Source organism: Elgaria multicarinata, chromosome 10 (genome assembly GCF_023053635.1).
Source record: "Elgaria multicarinata webbii isolate HBS135686 ecotype San Diego chromosome 10, rElgMul1.1.pri, whole genome shotgun sequence".
NCBI lineage: Eukaryota > Metazoa > Chordata > Lepidosauria > Squamata > Anguidae > Elgaria > Elgaria multicarinata.
Window position 1 is genome coordinate 38,047,173 of NC_086180.1, and position 20,864 is coordinate 38,068,036.

General features: G+C 38.7%; 1 protein-coding gene across 2 annotated transcripts in view; it reads left to right on the forward strand.

Moving 5' to 3' along the window:
• The window catches only part of FAT4 (FAT atypical cadherin 4), a 146,396-nt gene that overhangs the window by 82,371 nt on the left and 43,161 nt on the right, over positions 1–20,864 (forward strand). For both annotated transcript variants that reach the window (XM_063136006.1, XM_063136007.1), the window contains exons 5-7: positions 924–1,846; positions 2,394–2,568; positions 13,715–13,895. In XM_063136006.1, coding sequence (XP_062992076.1) covers positions 924–1,846; positions 2,394–2,568; positions 13,715–13,895 — 1,279 coding nt within the window. The remainder of the gene's footprint in view (positions 1–923; positions 1,847–2,393; positions 2,569–13,714; positions 13,896–20,864) is intronic.

The following is a 20,864-nucleotide window of genomic DNA, read 5'->3' on the forward strand; positions in this document are numbered from 1 at the left end:
TCTCCAAAAGCAAGTTAAATAATGATTCAGAACGCAGTTGTCAACAGTTCACTCATGCGCTGTGATCTGAAACCTGCTTGGGCCTCAATATCAGTGTGGTTCAGTCACACCGTGGATTTTCTGCACTTTAATTATTTAGTAACACAAGCTAACAACTAGTTGAAACTTTTTTTTTTAATGTGTCTGTTCCAACTTCCAATTGAGACCAAGCGTATATATGATGGAAGACATCAGGGGGCTGCCTAAATGCTCAGAAAGCCCTGGGGTGAGTGCGTGGTGGTGCAGCATTGATTATACGCTGCCACTGCAATTGCGCACCCACCCTGGGGCTTTCTGCTGAAGCTGCGGAGAAAAAAAGTTGGGGACTTACCCCAACTTTTTTCTCCAGAGAGGTGAGGATGTGCAAGTTGATGTCACGATAGCCAGTGTCGCAGCAGAGGTGTAGCTGAGTGGTGCCTGGTGGAAGGCAACCTGCGATTGATCGCCTTCCACCAAGAAGAGGGCGGTGGTGGCTCCAGTCCCCGAATGGCTGCCTTGCCCTCCCTCCCCAGTGCCAGCCTGGGGGAGGGAAGCTGCTGGGTTTCAAAGGGACATGATGCCGACTCAACACCATAAGGACACCACCAAAGAAAGCAGCCTCTTCAGCTTTGTTAATACACCTCTAACAAGCGCCCCTGTAATAATCATCTTACAGTCATAAGCACAAAGACTCTGCTTTCCTTTGATCACACTGACATTGAGGGCATGGAGGCAGTGGGCACATCAGGATTAGGGCCGCGGGCATGATCCCACTTCTCCACATGTTCTCTGTATAAGAAGGGAGCAATAACAACTGAAGAGGGGATTTTCGTTTGTTCAGGATGACTATTTTGCTTTGTGTTCATAAAATCAGAGTGGATAAATCTCTTTCTTTTGTTTTTCAGGTTCTAATTCACAATTGTCCTACAGTATTACTTCTGGAGATAGCCTAGGCCAATTTAATATTGACAGAAATGGAGTTCTAAGCATCAGGCAGCCATTGGACCGTGAAAGCCAATCTTTCTACAGCCTTGTTGTTCAAGTTCACGATATGGCATCTCTTCCAGCCTCCAGATACACCAGCACAACACAAGTATCTATTATTCTGCTTGACGTGAATGATAACCCTCCAAGTTTTATCTCTCCCAAGTTGACCTACATCCCAGAGAATACACCTATTGACACCATTGTATTCAAAGCCCAAGCAACTGACCCAGATAGTGGTCCAAACAGCTACATTGAGTATAATCTGTTAAATCCCTTAGGAAAGAAATTCAGTATTGGTACTATTGATGGAGAAGTAAGACTCACTGGAGAACTTGACAGAGAAACAATTTCTAATTACACTGTAACTATAATTGCTACGGACAAAGGACAACCATCTCTTTCTTCATCTACTGATGTAGTTGTGATAGTCCTTGACATCAATGATAATAACCCCGTTTTTGCTCAAAAATTATACAAAATTGAGATTGCAGAAAATATTTTGACAGGGACAGATGTGATCCAGATATTTGCTTCAGATGGAGATGAGGGTTCCAATGGGCAAGTTCGTTATGCCATCATCAGTGGAAACACTCATAATGAGTTTCGGATTGACTCTGTCACAGGGGTAATAACTGTAGCTAAACCTTTGGACCGAGAGAAAAAGCCTTCCTATTCATTAACAGTTCAGTCAACTGATCGTGGAAGTAGCCCACGGATGGATACCACTATGCTCAACATTATTCTGATGGATGTTAATGATTACATTCCTACATTTGAGCTCTCTCCCTATTTGGTAAATGTCCCAGAAAATTTGGAAACATTACCAAAGGTCATTCTTCAGGTGGGTATATTTTTTAAAGTAATAAATAGTAAGTTGTATTGTGCTGAACATACCTACACAGCATGTTCTGTACAGTTAAATGGCACGTATCATGACTGGAGGTGCCTTTATTTGGATAACTATACTAGCGTTAACTGTTGCCAGTTCATTACACATAGACTAGACTGATTGTTATCTTGACCTCCTTCTTTTTCTTCAAATTCTCTTCGCTTTAGATTAAATTATTGCTGTAGTTATTGAAGTGTTATTGAATCTTTTCATATGGATTCATTTTAACATTTGTTTCCCAAATTAGGGAAGTTACATTTTGTTGACATCAGCAGCTGGCTGCCAGGAGCGGGGTGGGGGGGATAGCATATTTTTAAAAGAGTAGTTAATTGTGTACTAGATCCTTTTATAGTTTTGATAGATGCATTTGCTACTTGCTCTGTTAAGCACAAGGCCATTGCGCATTCTACATGAGAAATAATTGAATGGGAATTAGAAAAGCAAAGGCACATTTCTTGGTATGTATTTACTGTTATGTTGTGCTTCATTGCTTCCATAGGTTGTAGCAAGGGATGATGATCAAGGCCTAAATAGCAAATTGACCTATCTCCTTATTGGTGGAAATGAAGATGGTGCCTTTATACTTTCAGCCAATGGGGAGCTCCACCTTGTTCAGAGCTTGGACAGAGAAAAAAGGGACCAATATATCATGCTGATCACAGCAGCAGATTCAGGTAAACTAATTCAATCTGCTTTCAGTTCAATCCGGAATCATCATCAGAATACATCTGCTGGATCAAGTCTGGATGGAAATAACACATGTTGCAATATGATAGGAATAAATGAATTTTAGAATGTTGTAGTCCCTGTTAGATGAATTTTCTTTCAGCATTTGGCAGTAGCTGCAGTGGGATGGGAGATGATGATGATGATGATGATGATGACGACGATGATGATAGACAGCAATCAGTTTCTGAAGTGTGTAGTCTGGCTAAAACTGAGGCAGAAAATTAAAAGAGAGAAGAGGAAAGAGGAGTAGCAACAAAAGGAGCTGCAGTACAAACATTAAGATGAATCATTATAAACACACAGATCTGGCTGTACGCCTAATTGCTCTATGCTGTCTTGTGAGCACACCACACCATGTTGAAAAATATTAGCCATTTTCTAATGGTGTGGGAAATCAAGCCAGTCTTCACCTTTCTAGCATATAGTACAACCCACTTCATTTATGCAGCAACTACATAAATGTGTAAACAGAACTCCATGTACTGTACTAAGACCTGTTTCTGAATGGATCCTCAAACTGTTTGGGTAGCTTTTAGGTATGTTAATATACACCTCTTCCTGAGTCCCATATGAGATGTGTTGGCATGGTCAAAATCTTTCCTAAATGTGTGAGGGAACTACTCTTACATATGGCTTGACACAGGAGCTCAATCCATGTTATGTTTTGAGCAGCCATCTAGGTGGGTTCAATGAGTCAATGGGAGCAGATATAGAAGGTGCTCGTAGAACACTTTCTGGTAATTGTTGTTTCTGTTGAAATTCTTTCAAGTGCACTCAAAAAGTTCATAGAACTAAAATGAACAGAATGTTTTGGAGATAAATAAATTCTATAATCGTTACCTTGAAAAAAAAATGCAAAGTTTTTGCTTGCTAAACTCATGGAAAGATAACATGATCTACCCACGAATAAGTTACTGCTTCTCAAATAAGCTCTAGTGATTCCCATTCATTGTGAAACAGTAGCTTTCTCACTCTCTCTAAAAATATTTATTTAATATCTACTAAGCATCACTTCTGTTTTTCAGCTTGCATTAGTCACACAGTTTTCAACCAAGATAATATGGCAGAATTTATCTGTAGCAAGCAAAGCTATACTTGCCAAAACTATGGGAAAAAAGCAACTTGTCAAAAATTATACTCATCTATAGGATCTCTGAACATAAATCAAGCAATAGATATTACCTCATGGACATGAGTTTGGTTTTTATTACCTGTGAAAAAATGGTGTTTGGCTATTTTCAACAATGTAGTTGTCATTTTGCACAGTGCCCTTCATTATATAGTGTCTACATTTAAAACTTTGCATGTTTTTGGTGAGTTATAAAAAAAATAGAGCACCACATGAAGAGGAAAATATTCGTTGCCTGCTCATTTTCTTTCTCTTAATGGACCCATGAGTGATGTAGTGTGTACACATAATCCACATGTGAACTATAGTTACCTATCTCATGTTGACTCCTTCATCTAGTTTTTCATGTTTTATTTTGTTCAGTTTTCTGTTTCCAAAAAAATAAATAAACTTGGTATGATGGCAAACATGGCGGCAAATAAGTTTCCCATGGATGGATGGCTATGGTAGGGTTATATGTATGAAGCATCAAATATTCACTCACTATACCTTATGTTGAACTAGAAACTGAGGACCCTTTGGTTAAAACTCAACTTATGTCTTACCTAGAGTAGAGCCATTGAAATAAATGGTACTTAAATGATTAACTTAAATACCATTCATTTCAATGGATCTACTCCAGCTAGCACACATGTTGGATTTTACCCCTTTATACCAGCCTCTTGGGTGTGTCATCTAGTGAATGATGAGCTTCAGTAACTGTGAGTTATATGTGGTGTATGGGGGGACAGAGTTCATGCAAAACTCTCTGTTCACTGAATGTTAGCAAAGCCATATGTCCAGCCATTTGCACTAAGTGCCTCAATGCACACAGACTTCTGCATGTCCTCTTGCCCCTTATAGAGCTGCTGCTCCCAGCAGTGAACACACCTGGGAGAGTTGTAGAAGGGGCCCTTGTAGATTAACTGCTAACATAGCCCAAGTGCTTGCTGATTGCTGAGTTCTTTCTGAGATAACCGACATCTGCATTTTCAAGTTCATGTTCCTTCCCCTTATCTCATGCACTTAAGCTAGATAGGGCAGTGCCTGCAGTTGTCCCTTAAATATTTCAGCTGTGTTTTGCAACACTGCCCTTAGAGGGGTGGGTTGCTGCATGATACCTTATACTCAAAGAATGCCCTTTTCACTTCAGTTGACAGGAACCAAAAATTCAGTAGCTTCTAAAGGCTTCCTTTTGGGGACTGGGTAATTTATTTTATTTATTTATTTATTAAATTTATATACTGCCCCATAGCTGAAGCTCTCTGGGTGGTGATATCTTGCAACTTTTTACCTCAGAAGATAAACAGGACTGCAATAAAAGGGGCGTCATGGACTTTCTTCTCTTGCCCCTCTCTTTCACTCTATAATTTTCATTTTTATTTCCAGCTATGTATATTAATGTATCTAATATCCTTTTTCCAAGGCAACATCAGTTCATGGAAGCTGCAGGGGGAAAAGCTGCCCATGTTGTGATGTTAAAGGTTAGATGGTTGCAAGTTGCTACCAAAACCCGTAGAATCCAGCCTAGATTTAGTCTTTTCACACAACATTTCTTGTGCTTTGTTGTGGGATAAGAGAAGCTGAATCTCAGATAAACCCTATACAGGGCATTGGTTTCTCAGGACTGCCTTGCATCAGGTTTATGGGGGTGACCTTTTCCCATGGCTGCTGGTGGCTGTGACACATATAGGCCCTTAACCTGAAGTCAAATCCTTGAGGTCCAATTGTGAAATCCACAAGGCTGGAAGCTCAGCCCCATGCCCTTTTTTTGTTAGTTCATAAAAGATATGGTTAAGGCCATCATCCTTTCAGTTTCTGAATTAGACTGCCCTTCTTTTATTGTAGGCCACAAAGGGGAGGTGTGGTGAATAAATGAGTGTGTCAGGCTAACTATGAAGTTCAAAATGTGATAGTGTTTAGATTTCCACACCAAGCTTTCCACTTGTAAACTGTCCAGAGAAGTGGCATGCAACCATTTGAAAAAAAAAGATTTAATGAGTCTCCTAACACATAAATTGTTTTGAGCAGTGCTACCTTTTTATGAGGAAACAAAATGATGAGGAAAAGAGAAACTTTCCTTTAAAAAAAGAATCCATATGTTGAAACTCAAAAGATGTGCAAAATGGCAGTATGCCATCTGACAAAAAGAAGCAGCTTTTATCCTTACTTTGAGTATTTTTCTGGAGAAATGTTGGCTTCCATTCCTTCTTTTCTTAATTGCCTGACTATAGAGTAGCACATCTGGATCTGTACTAGCTTCCTTAACTTATTGTCTGAGTATAACATGGCTTCTCCCTCCCACCCCCTCCAACACATACATACTCATATTCTCATTTATAGAACAGGATGTCCTCTCACCTGAAGAACTGCTTCAACTTGAAATACTCTTGCTTCTAACCTTAAAGGACTCTGCATAGTTCAGCTATTTTTAATCAAGCTGCTAGCCAGATTAGATGGATATTTATAAGGGGAACTTTGACGCAACTTTGTGTTTGCTGTTCAGTATTTCTATTCCTTATTCTTTTGGTAGAAAACCTTGTGGTGCATCCTTTTTCTTTCTATGCACGCCAAAGGGTTACATTTGTAGCCAGCCTGTTTCACTGGCATATGTTTTTTTGGGCTTAAAATAAACCAAAATCATGCAGTTTCACAATCTTGATTCGTTACACTTCTTTCCTCATAGTTAACTCTGTTCCCTTAAGTGGTTTGGCAAATTACATATTTCAAAAAAGCTATTCTATCCTCTAACCCTCCTCCCCCTGTGCATTCCAAGCTGCGGTCTCCAAGTAACTTTATTGCCTTTTAAAGAGTTCTGTATATCTTCAAATGTTTGCATTTTCTTACAGTGTGTTTTATCTTGCATCATAGCACTCTTTCTATTTTGTATCTCTTTCTAGCCACATAAAGAGCATCATTATTTGTCTAACAATGCAATCCTATGCACCAGTAAGTCCTGGTGAGTTTAATAGGGCTTACTCTCGGGTAAGTGTGAATAGGATTGCAGCCTTAATATCTATAACTTTAGCTATGTCAGATAGAGGGGAAATGCATTTATTCATTTCCCTTTCATACAGCTGACATTGAATAGAATTATTATGTTTGCTTATTTTGTGCCAGTAGCTGAACATGCAATCTCCCCACCCCACCTCATTCTGCTGTTATATAGCTGTCAGTAATAATTTAGTAATTGCATGCCGCTTTGCATCTAAACAGGCTGGTTAATAAGTCAAAGTCAAGGAATACATCTTGCCCATATTTCCTTTGTCTGGGCCTCCACACACATCGTCTTGCATTGCTATCCAATCAACTAAACGCAAATCCAATCCACACTGCCATGAAAATCAGTCTTCAACTTTGGCCATTTCTGCACTGGCCTTTTTTCTTGGGATTGGGAAACCTTGGGAAAAAACTATTCTTTCAGCAGTCCTTGGGACAATCCCAAGGACCGCGGGTGGTTGGGCACCCGTCCTGGCTTCTTCCCTCCTCCCTGTGAGTAGCGAGGGTCAACAGAGGGAAGAAGCTGAGCTGGGGGCAGTCCAGGGACATTGGGGGTGGGGTGGGGAGCAGGGGCAGTGCTCTTTTTTTAACTTACTGTTCACTGTGCACTCCGACTCCTGTTACTTTAAAAGAAACAAAGGTGGCCGCAATGGGTGCAACGTCCCTCTTCACTTCTGGGACGTCGCGTGGCCGACTGGATGCAGGACGACGCAGGACGACAATCCTGGAAGCAGGAAATCCCGGGATTGTCTCCCCTGCGTTCCTCTACACCCTTAGGTGTAGAAAGGGCCTTAGTTGATAACACAACTTGAGCAGCAAACAACTAGTAGCAGTAGAGGGTCAAATACTCGGCTGTAGAAGGTGACAGAATGGAAGGTTGAACCAGATTGACTGAGAAAGAATGGATAAGATGGAAAGACAATGCAAGGCTAGGCTTTCCAAGATTCAACTTAGGATGGCGGAAAATGAAAGCAGAAGAAGGCTTTACTTCTACAAAGAAAAAGAAAAACCCAGCTCAAACAGGACTAGAATTTTTGGAGATGGGGAACCCACTCAATGCTTGGTAACAGTCAATGTCTGTAGAAGGAAAATTAAGGCAGTTTTTAATGCAGGAACCATATAACAAGTAACATAATGCCCTCTTGGGGCAGAACACTCTTCACTCATTGTCCTTGCAAGATCTTAATTGTCATGCCTTCTGGCCTCATCCTTGCTGTCATGTCCTGCTACCCCCTCCTCATGCTGGTGTGTGTGTGTGTGTGTTAGGAGGCTCTAGGAGCATCATCACAGAGGGTGAAATTGCGTTTGCATACCGTCACTTCTCAGCCCGCGCATTTATCCCTCATTACTTCCTCTTTTCAACTTCGTCATGGCCCATTCAGTGGGCCATTTTCATCCCGCTGCTTCTGATGCATACAGAAGGAGATAGTGGCAACTTCCGCCTTTAAAAATAAGTCGGACTTACTGGGGTATTTTTTGTGGTGCAAAGAAAGCTAGAAGGGGTGGGATGTACGCAGGAGGCAGACAATGACATGAGAGGGACCCGCAAAAATCCATGAGTGCCCAGCAATGAGCATGCAATAACTCGCTCATCTGATGGAGCTCTAGGAGGGTCCCGCCCTGTGTTGTGGAACTATGATCAAGCATCCCCATTTTGTTTTGTTCTGGCCTTATGCATTTATTGGCTGTTTTTTTTTTTTTTAATTAGCTATCTCTGTTGGAGGAAAATGCAGACTGTCAAACTACTAACAAATTAAATTTAACATTTTAAAATGTTTATTCTGCATTAAAATATACCTAGATCATTTACACATCTTTCACTTTCTTTTAGCCTATATCCTCATGTGTGGATTTTATAAACACACTAAGCGCACAATCCTATGTGTGTTTAGATAGAAGTCCTATAACTTCCAGCATTCTTCAGTCAGGACTGCTAGCTGGGCAATGCTGGGAGTTTAGTACGTCTTTCTCTCTGAACATACATAGCATTGAACTTCATGCATACAATATATGTCAGTACATAAAAAAAATCCTATAACTCCTGGCATGGCTGACTGGAGAATATTGATAGTTGTAGGACTTTTTCTGTCTATGCACGCATAGGATTGCCCCCTAAACTTTTTTTTAGTGGTTATGACATTATGGGTCAGCAACATAAGGATTGTTCCTGTAATTGCAGGTGCTGGTTGAATAGACATAGCGATCTGTTAAGTACATTTCCCAACTTAGACTTTATCCTAAAATTTCCTAGAAACAATGATCTCAGACTGCTGATTAAACAGAATGCTATAACTTATAAAATTAATTCTTATAGTTAATTCTGCTAGTTAATTCTTCCGCTCCAAGACTACTGAAATCTTAATTGCTAGGATAAGACCTGTAGAACATGAACATATGGCATGGAATACTTATCCTGTAGGTTAATCTTCCAGAGTCGAACAGGGTGTTTTTAAAGTATAATTCAATAACAAAGAGAAGGCAGCTTAGTGAGGGTTATGCAGGAGTCATTGAGGGGCAAGAGCGAGACTGACTTAGTCAGTGGTTTCTTAAAGAACCAGATTTCCTGCTGTTTTCTTTTAACAACAGTAACTTTTTAAAAGAGCAAGTGATTTTAAGAAAATAATTTAAAGGCTTTTTACAAATTTAATTTGCAGTGCAAAACCCACATTCTTGAAGGCCTATACTTAAGAAGAGGATACTATGCTGCACACAAAGATATGGGCCTGCTTATGGGTATGATCCCATAGATCATAGGAAAGGGGATATAATAGCATGGCAAATCAAAAATCTGCATGAAGCTAAAGCAGTTCATAGGTTTCTCATTCCACTTTGAATATGAAGTGAATTACAGTCTACTCTTGACCCTCTGGATGCATTATACATCTTTTGAGTGTCACTTCAAAGCATATATTGGCTTGACTTGAGATTTTGAAAAGAGAGATATTATCCAAGATAAAATCATATGGCTTCAGTCAGATTCTGTGCAACATGGATCATCCCAATAGTAAGTGTTACGTAGTTATCACTTCATAGTTTTTGATGGCAGCTTTTCTGCACAGATAGATAATCTAGTAGGCTTTCCATTCAGAGTGAGAATTTCACACTAGGAAGCCAAACCCTCCCAACTTTCCCAGGATTTGGATTAAGCAAGATTGTTTTACTTTCAAGTTTAAGGTAGGCTGACCATATGGAAAGGAAGACCGAGTTCCTGTATCTTTAACAGTTGTATAGAAAAGGGAATTTCAGCAGACATTGATGGTGCTATATAAATAAATAATAATAATAATAATAATAATAATAATAATGCAGTACCTGGTGAAATTCCCTCTTCATCACAACAGTTAAAGCTGCAGGGCTGGCTGGGAAATGCTATCAATTGTAGAAATAATTTATTTGGTTAATTAGTTATTACATTTCTATACTGCCCAATAGCCGAAGCTCTCTAAACATTCATAAGATGGTACCATTAGGCACTTTAGTTTATAGAGTGTTTAATCAGTTCTTAGATGGTTGCACATGCCTGCATTCTTGTTCATGTGTAATGTACAACCACCAACCAACGCTCAAACTTTGTAAAAACATGTCAAAGTTGCTGGCACATTTAATGTGGAATCCAACATGTGCATCTACTGTTGTGAGCATGAATGACAAACATTGAAGTATAAATAAGAAGCAGGACTGAAATTTTATTAGAAACCATATTATTGCTTATGATTGAGATTGTTTGCCACAGCACCAGACTAAAGATTAAACATTCTGCCAATCATGCATAGCAGAGCTATGAATCACTGGCTTAATTATCTGAGTATAAGAGTGCAAAGCCACAATTTGAATCAGGGCCATGACAATTCAGGAAGGGGGGATTTAAGCTTCCCCTCCCATTTTTGTCCCTAAAATTCCAATGCCTCACAAGAATATTAAAAAAGGTCCCCACTGTTATTGTTGAGGGTAGAATTTGGAGATGAAAATAGAAGGGTGTAATCAGGGCCATACATGGTTACACTCAAGTAAGTCAGCCAATCAGAAGAACATTTCATTTGGCCCTCATTATGGCTATTTTTTTATAGAAAGAAAGGATATGAATGTCACAAACAAATCAGTGCCAAGAACTTAATACTGAAACACGTTTCTGTGTGTTTGTGTGTAGGTAGGGGTCTTCAGAGATAGCTTGTATGCAAGTTCCAGTGTAATCTTTAAGCATAACATTTTTTTAAATAAAGTTGAAAACATAGGCCATACAAAGAAAGAATATAACATAGACCCTCTTCAGACAACACACTAAGCTGTGGTGGAGGTCAAGCATGTGAACCATGATGTAGCATGTCATGCGAACCATTCCTAACCATGGTGGCTATAAAACCACAGTTTAAACACAACCACTAACCATTTGCTGCAAAAGGGTTAGCCGCCTGACCATGGCATGGCGTGTTGTCTGAACAAGTCCATGAAATACAAGATCATTAATTAAGAGAAAAGAAGAAGAAAAAGAGACTTACTAATTACAGTCTTTTGTGTATCATGGATGGGTTAGTTAGAGTAAAAGAAGTGCAATTGTATTTATTTATTTACTATGTTTGTATGTCTGTCCATACAACTATACAAAGAACAAAGGTTCTCTGGGCAGCTTAAATAATTTTTAAAGAATAAGATGCAACATTAAAATATAATATCAAAACAGTTAAAAGCAACATTAAATCTGTTCTTTCCAGCAAAGGAAGAAAGAGAGATAACAGTAAAACCGCCCAGAGAGCTTCGGCTATTGGGCGGTATAAACATGTAATAAATAAATAAATAAAATAAAATAAAAATATGAATCATAAATTAAAGCGCCCAGATTGGAAAAACACAAGTTGTTTAAAATGTCTGAATGAATTAAAAAACCATCTTCACTTAGTGCCGAAAGGACCATAAAGACAGAAGAGGCTGTCAGGTAGCTGGGATGCCACCACCGAGAAAGCTTTCTCCCTAGCAGCTAGCTTCCTCAATTGATTTAGGGGGGGCACTCAGAAGAGGGTGTCTGATGAAGATGTTAAGGATCAAGTAGGCATATCCAGAAGAAAGTGCTCTTTCCACTAACCTCGTCCCACCCGATAAGGGCTTTAAAGGTTAAAACCACCCCTTTAAATTGGGCCCAGAAACAATCTGAGCACCAGTGCAGCTGACAAAACATGGGTATAATGTGGTTGAAATGCCTGGTGCCATTTAATAATCGTATTTCCCCATTCAGTTTCCAAACGATTTATAAAGGCAGCTCCATGTACAGTGCATTGCAATAGTCTAGTGGGAGGTTTCCAGACCATGGGCAAATGTGTGAAAACTTCAAAAAAGTAGTCATTTTTTTAAAAACGAGATTGTAGGAGACAGTAATATAGCACCCGGAATGCATTTATATTAAGTTATTTTTAATATGGATATGCACCGCGTAGTGCAGCATTGCACTTGCATTTATTTCATCATATTATTCTCTCCCAGCTTGGTGCCTTTCAGATGTTTTGGACTGTAGGACCCATCAGCTCCAGCCATATTGGCCAATAGGGCTTGTAGTCCAAAACATCTGGAGGGCACCAAGTTCAGTAAGTCTCTATTAGATACTTTATTTTAGGGTTTAGGTTAGGAGTTTGCATTTAAAGAAAATGTGTTCAGTTTCCTATGTTTGGTTCTCATTGCTCACATGCTTAAGGATTTCTTTTAGAGGAGGATAAATTGATTTGCTGAGTTGTCCTTATGCACTCCAGTTAAAATAGGGTGAACTCTAAATAAATCATGGGTATTCTATTAACAAATTCAAAATCACAGCCATGTGTTCATGACTTTGCCTGAATTGGAATACATTTTGAAAGATTAGCTTCCCTACTGTGAGAAAGCTTAGTTTATTCCATGAAAAAGCTCAACCTTTCTAATAATACATAACTTCTACTCTGAGGCCCTATTCAGTGGATGTTTGACTCCAGCCTTGTTGCAAAGCAACAGGTTTCAGTTGAACAAAAATTCCACCCCTGTCAAATTGCTTCTATATAGCAGGGTAATGATATAATTAATATACTGGGGTCTACATAAATGTTGATCCACCTGCAGTTTACATAATGCATAATAACAAATAATAAATTGTAATGCTTTGATCTCAGTTACAGTGTATTTTCTGTCTGTTCATTTGATTTTGGGAGCAGCAGTAATCTGCACAGGTTGCTATTAATTTCTGAGCATTTCATGTAGCTCTGGCATTACATTGTTCACCAAAAGGATATTTAGCGCCCCCCCCCCCCCCCGGTCCATTTTCATGTTGCTGTCTTCACTTTTCTTCCACTTCCCCCCCTCCCCTGCTGTGAGGTTCCAGAGGTGTCTTTACCCTTTTAAATGTACATCTGGAACTCCATGGAGGAAGCAGCTGGACAGCCATCTGTCAGGTATGCTTTAAAGTGGATTCCTGCATTTCGCAGGGAGTTGGACTCATGGCCTTGTAGGCCCCTTCCAACTCAACAATTTTATGATTCTGTGCATATCTTGTGCAGCAGGTGTTCTATGCAGAGGACATGGTTAAGCATTTCTTCCCCAGTTGCTTTTCTGCCCCACTTGACTTCCCTGTAACGAATGTGGACATCCAGATTTTCTTATATGTATTGGCACGCAACATTCAGTTGTGCCCTCATTTTACTGTGGTGGCATTCACTGGTCGGTCATCAAATTAAGCTGGATTGCTTTGGGTCATTGGGTCATTGCTCTCAATTTCTCTTTGCAAACAGAAAAACCCTTTCTTTATTGAACAATATGAGATTCAAAACTTTTCCTGTGTGGCTTCATACTCTGAGTTCGTATGACTGCCTTTCAAAATAAAAAGTGACCTTGCCCATTCTTTGGATTTTACTTTCTAGCGCTGTGAACTGTGACATGTTCAAGTGTGAGATAATAAATGAAGAGTGGCATATCCAGTGTTAGGCCTGCAACTTGTGTAACCTCTAGCATTTCAAATCTCTTTATTTCCCTAGGAAGTCCGGCCCTTACTGGTACTGGGACTATTGCTGTCAAAGTAGATGATGTCAATGATAACATCCCTAAATTTGCCTTTAATATGTATTCCAAAACCATTCCGGAGGATGCGCCTACGGGGACAGATGTTTTGCTTGTAAACTCCTCAGATTCTGATGCATCAGTGAATGCTATTATCAGGTATGATCTGTGCTTGTGGTGCTTTTGATGCTGTTTGATGTATTACTTTAGGACCTGTTCTCCCATAGTCCTTGAAATGATTTCATATAGCCTGAAGAATTAATGGTGCACTGAACAATATTACTAAAGCTTAGTCTAAACTGAACTGGTGCCGATGCCACTCTTGAAACTACCTTTCAAACGCAAGGCATGATCCTGTGGACCATTATAACCTGTGGCATTGCATCAACATTCCAAGGTGACACAAGAGACCAAGCATAACAGTGCCATTTCTGGGTTCATACGGTTCATCCATTATGAGAAAACAAGTCTCACAGACTTGGCCGTGTAATTCCTGTGCTGGTAACTGCCACCATTATATGATGGACAGAACAGTTCCACGAATTTGATGTCTTCAAAAATGATGGACCATGGTGAAAAGAGGCAGGAACGTGGTAATTCGCAAGTGATCCTTCTGAAGGGTACTTTGGCCACCAAATCTACAATGGCGCATGACAGATATGCACAAATCTGGCAGCAACCACTACACATTCAGGTGCCAGCTCCTTCAAATTGGCCTGCAGGCACAGAGCCCTTTCCTTTGACTTATCTGGGTCCCATCCTGCAGTTTGTGCACTCTATGACGGATGACCTGTGTTCAGAAACATGAATATGTATTTTAAATTCTTAACCTCACATGTTAAGATCTGAAAACTGGATTTATAACATTTCTGAAGGCAATTAAGCTTTTCCCTAGTGTGAATTGAATGGTGAATTGATGATAGCTACGGAAATACAATGCAATCGTTTATATGTCTTATCTTTCCATGTAGTAAACAGCTTTGGATCCGATGGCAAACCTATTTGTCTTGGTCCTACTGAGCAGGTTCAGAGGAAATAGTAACCTTTCTGCCAAAGTTAAGCATACAAAGAAAGAATGTGTGCAAGGCAAATGAATGGCTTTCTTTCTTTCTACCACTCGGAAACGTCAGTGTCTAGCTGATTTGTTTTATGGCCAAATGGCTTGCACATTTCCACTGCCGCTGCCACGTTTGACCTGGGAAGCTGGGAAATTCCCATTGTTGACTGTTGAGAAGAAGGGGGAAAATGAAGAGGTTAAGTGGCTGTGTCAGCTTCAGCATTTCACTCAGAAGAGTGATGTGTTGCTAATGGAATGCAGAGAAGATTCATGTTTGTTACTAATCATTACCTGTCATTCAGGAAAACCAAGATAAGCTCTTTTCCATTTGGCTTCAGTAAATATAAACATTAGTTTACTGTTTCCTAAAAGGCACAAATGGGGCTAAACTACTTGCTTCACATATTTTAAAATAACAGTAATTTGCAGTTATTAAAGTGCAAAAGGAATAAAACAGCATGCAAAATATTAAAATGCAGTTACTTTCTTGCTAATTTGTTTAAAGCCTTAGTACTGTTGGCATCTCTACAGTTTGCCGGAGAAGCATCCCAAAAACAGTATAAAATTGTGGAATAATGAACCTTTTTGATTGCATGTCATTTTATTTCATAGATACTTGGATTTGGGAAGTCTTATAAGCATGTGGAAATGGCATTGCAAAGGAGAGTTTATTGTGACATTTTTAAAATTACTACTGCTACTTCTACTAAAGAGACTCTGCGCACAATTCTGTTTTATCATTTCTACCTTGCGACCCTTAATAGGTGTCTGATTTGAGGTTTTATCCTTGCATCTGCCAAAACTGATTTGTAGTGATACATTTTTAAGTATTCTTTACAATGACATTTGATATATACATACATAGCTTGGAGTGAAGTTTTGGAAATCAATTGATATTTTGCTATGGAAATAAATATAGTCAGACATTCAGCCTCAGAGAACAATCCAGTATATGACTACTCAGATGTAAGCCCCACTGTAGTGTGTACAGGATTGCAACCTTAGTGAGTAAGATTTTTTTTTTAAAAAAAATCTTTCATCCATCACATTTTGTAAAGATGCTCAAATGCAAGGTATTTATATGAATTAAACAGAACTATAAAGCCTGAGACATGGGTAAACAACCCAGAAATCCAAACTTTGCATAGATTAGTAAAAAAAAAATTCATTATGGAAGAGAGCAGAAAGCTTTTGTAAACAACAAGAATGTCACAAACAGTTTACATTTATGTGGAACACCTTGGATAGCTCCTATGCAATTCTGACTGTTTCTGAATGAAATCTGGAGTGAATTCACCACCCCACTGATATCAGAGCCACTAGGGGAAGATTAAACCACAGGACTACAGTTAGCAGTATAATAAATAGGGCAACGATCAGATAAGGAACGCCCAAAAAATGCTATCAAGTACCCAATAGTTATGTGTAACAATTTGATATGCACAGTTTATTGTACAATACCCATTTTCTATGACCACTGGCTGTGCTGTTTTGCGTTGATGAACTTTGAGGTCGAGCAACCTCTGGAGCGACACGGGGTCCCCACCGTAGTTTTATTTTATTATTTTATTTGTTGTAGCTTCATTTTATTGTTTTATTTGTTGTATAGTGGTTTTATTGTACCATGACTGCATTTTGAGGGTTGTAAACCACCTTGTGGTGGCAGAAAGGTAGTATATAAATGTTTTTATAACCAACCAACTTACTAACTATGGATGCAATTCCATGCATATTTAGACAGAAATAAGTCCTATAAGTCCCAGCACTCCCCCACCCCACCCCACCCAATAGCTGGCTGGGGCATGGCTGGTTGGGGTGTTGGAGGACTTTTTTTCTGTCTAAACATGCATAGGATTGCACCCCAAAATAGATTAAATCCCCCATTCGCTACCCAGCTCTGTCATCCACCCCTCTTCCCCTAATTCCTATGTGAAATTCCTGGAATCTAGATCATAGTAAGTTGGGGAGAGGTTGGATAAGAAGACTGGAGAAGGAACCACCAGGAGATGCCATGGCTGAGTTATATCTATTGGAATATTTACCAGGATATGGCTATTTACCAGGGTTCTGGCAATCAAAATACCCTTTCAATCCCTTTTTTATTTTTTTAAAAAATCACTATTACATTTAAAGACTTACTTTTTGGGTTTTTTTAAAAAAATGTGTTTAAAATGTGTAATATGTTTTTACATAATAAATTTAGTTCTGAGTGATATGATTATCTGCTTTGAAACTTACTGCTGAGTAGGCACGAAATTGACCACATGTACAATTGTTACTTTAAGGCACTAGTCCCGTGAGCAATCTCATATGCCATATCGACACATAAGAGATTTTATTCAGCATACCATCTCTGGAAATGCCCACAATAACAGTAGGACATGAAATGTGTGATATACAGTAGCAGCAAGGAGAATTATCCTTGTTGTCAATCAGATTTCTTACATATTAAATCCCAAGGAACTGTGATATCAGAGACATGATTGCTTGCTTCACTTTTTTTTTACTGCTATCTTATAGCCAATCCCAAAATTACTTGAAAAGTGACACTCACCTGAAAATAGTCTCTTGGGACTCAGTGATGGTGGAAGTTCCCTCCTCTCCTTCTCCCTTATCTGTAGGTTATGAACACCACTACATTATAAAGTCATGACTTTTATATTAAGTAATAATTGAACATTCTTTTTCTTTTCTTCCTATGGCCTTTTCCTAGAATTGGCTAGTTATGAATGCTTCTTACCATTCACGTCAGCTGACTTATAGTCTTTAGGCAATTACTCGACATTTCTTATTATCTTTTCCCTTCCTCATTTTGACTTAAAATTAGAAAATAATGTAATATCTCCAAGTAATTATCTTAACATTCATCTTCTTGATAATTTCAAACTGTATTGCTGCTGCAGTCATGGATATCTCTGTAGATGAACACATTTATATATGTGAAACATTGACCTGGTTTGCACAACCACTATGAGTTAAACAAGCCATAGTGGCTTGCTTAAGCCACAGTGCATGCTGGGTGCCACTTACCTCATCGCACACCTGGACGCAGCTTGTCATGCCATCCAAACTCAGGCGATGTGGTTTGTTGGAGGGGAAAACAGCCCTCAGATAACCCATGAGTTGTAGGGTTATTTGAGGGTTGTTTTCCCCCTCCAACAAGCCATGCTGCCTGGAGTTTGACGTCACAACCGCCCCTCACTAGGCAAACTGCACCGGGCATGCACCAGGGCTCAAACAAACACCATAGCTTGTTTAACCTATGATCATCATTCAACCTGGCCCATTGTGCTTTGAGATTTACAATAACAATTATTATTATTATTATTATTAATAATAATAATAATAGTAATAATAATAATAATATATTTCTTACCCACCTCTCCCTCTGGATCAAGGCGGGGAACAACATTAAATACAATATAATACATAACAAAATGGGTATCACTTCAAACTCAAATTCATTCTTCCTCTTTTGGGAAAGAAATTATGTCAGTAACTATAAAGTAGAAAAAATGTAAACTGAATGCAACATACTCACTTACATGCAGACCTACCACTTGAAGAGGTCTTTTCTTATGAGTTAATGACTCATAGAAAGGTATGTATACAGACTCTATAGGTCAATAATACATGTATTTATGGATCATATTATAGATCGTACAGCTCTATCAGAAGATTAGGCCAGCTATAGATCAAGTAGACTATTCCTGTGTTCCAGCGAGTAAAATAAATGAAAAAAAAATCAGTGATGGTTAATAATAGCTCTTCAACACTCTTTCATACAGTGTTAACAATCAGAACTGTGACTAAACTAATATTTTTCTATTTATTTAATTAGGCTGCAGTCCTAAAATTATCCACCGATACTATAAATCTCTTAAAGTCATTGTTTATTTGCATGCATATTAAATAGTCTTACCATGATTACCATGAGCCTTATTTATTTTATACTGATATTCAAAAGTTTATTAGTAATGATGGACAAAAGGGATTTGGCCATTATACTTTGGATTAGGCTGCAGTAATGTGTTATATATAGAACTGTCTTTAAAAAGTAATCCAGAATTACAACTGGTCCAGAAGCAGCAGCATGTTCTTTAACTGGAGCATGTCACACAAAGCATTTGACTGTGATGTTACATCACTTCACTGGCCTCCAGTTGGTTTCTGAGCCCAATTCAAAATTCTGGTTTGTTCTTCCAAAGCCCTCAATGATCTGGGGCCAGGACATTTTAAGAACTGCCTTCCCACGTATAATTATTAGCTAATCTGGGTTTTTGGCAAAAATGGCAGGATGCACATTTTTAAAATAGATAAAATAAATCTAAATATGAACCTACCCACTCATTTTATTCAAACTGCCCTGGAATCCTTTCCATGAAGGGTGGTTTAAGCAGTTGGTTTTCCCCCCAAAAATAAAATAAATATGTTAAAATCTTTGGAAGCTTTGCTCTATACTTCCCCATTGCCTGATGTGTGGTGGCTACAGAGGTCAGGGCTGTTCTAGTAGTGACACTGATATTATAGCTCCCTTGTCTGGTGAGGGCTGATTTGCTTTCCACAAATGGGGTTCAGGTAGCAAATTAAGACTGTACTATTTTGCAAGGCATTTGGGATAGGAGACAATAGCCTGGGTTCACACATAATGCTAACCCATGGCATCATTTGTGGAAATCTGGCTTGTTGCTCTGTCCAAATAAATTCCTGCAAACAAACCAAGGTTGGTTGGTTTTAAAATTTATTATTATAAATTATACATACTATGTAAACAATCAGTAAGGGAATACATACTACAATCAATAAGACAACACTTCTCTGGGTTACTAAATTGAAGTATATACTTCTTCACATTCATACCATGTTTCCCCGAAAGTAAGACTTACTTCCAGTTTTGCCTCTCGCTGTAATATAAGGCATCCCCCCGAAAATAAGACCTTTTTTTTTTGTTCAACAATAAATATGTACCGTATTCTTCTTCATGGAAAAATAAGACATCCCCTGAAAATAAGACCTAGCGCATCTTTGGGAGCAAAAATTAATATAAGACACTGTCTTATTTTGGGGGAAACACGGTATATTATACATTATGTGTTTTGTATGCAGAATCCAAAAAAGAACAGCTGGTAATTGTCATCTACTAGAATGTTACTAGAGTTTAACTGTAGGAGTTCATTGCAATCAAATCAAGGTCTTCGCATCTTTATTTTACTTCCGATAGCAGATCTTTAAGTGAGAGTCCATAAAAGCCAGGATGAGGGTTGATTGTTGTTGTTTTAACATCATCATATTAGCAACAACAACAACAACAACAAATTGCATATAAACATAGATTTGGAAATTGACAAGGATATAAGGTGATGCCTGTCACAGAGATTATAGAGAGTATATTGGTAAGCTATCAATGTCTAAATTATATCTGTCTCTCATATGAACAGTGAAAGCATGCCAGGTATTGGAAAAACAAGCAGGTTTTTTTTTACTACCATCTCTTAAACGAGTACATTCAGTTAACTTAGGTCAGATATACACCAAGCAGGATCTGACACTTTGAAAATGGTTTGAAAACTGTATAATGAGTGTGTCCTGGGCTTCAACAGTTGTCACTACTGTAATAAACCATTTTAAAGCAGTAGTGTAGATCCTGCCTTGGCCATTCCTGCTAATTTTCAGACTTTGCACAACCATTCTTTTAGTGTGGGGATAGCATTACTCTTCCAGTTTCTGGCAACCAAAATTCTGGCAGTAATCAATAGAATCGGAACCATCTCTTTTCATAGGGGCTGTATCTGTTCATCCACGTAACCAAGCAAGACTCTCCGAGGGTCACAGGATATAGAAACATGTGTAATTGTAGATATTGGACATATAATTCCCCCCACCCAAAGTATTTATTTATTTATTTATTTATTACATTTCTATACCACCCAATAGCCAGAGCTCTCTGGGCGGTTCAGTTAATCGTAAGGTGCAAATAGAAGCCATGTTTAGGTATTGGTTTACAAAGTTTTGCTTGTTGAAACCATGCTGTTCTGTTTTCTATATCTGGAACTGTGGCTTATCCATTGCTT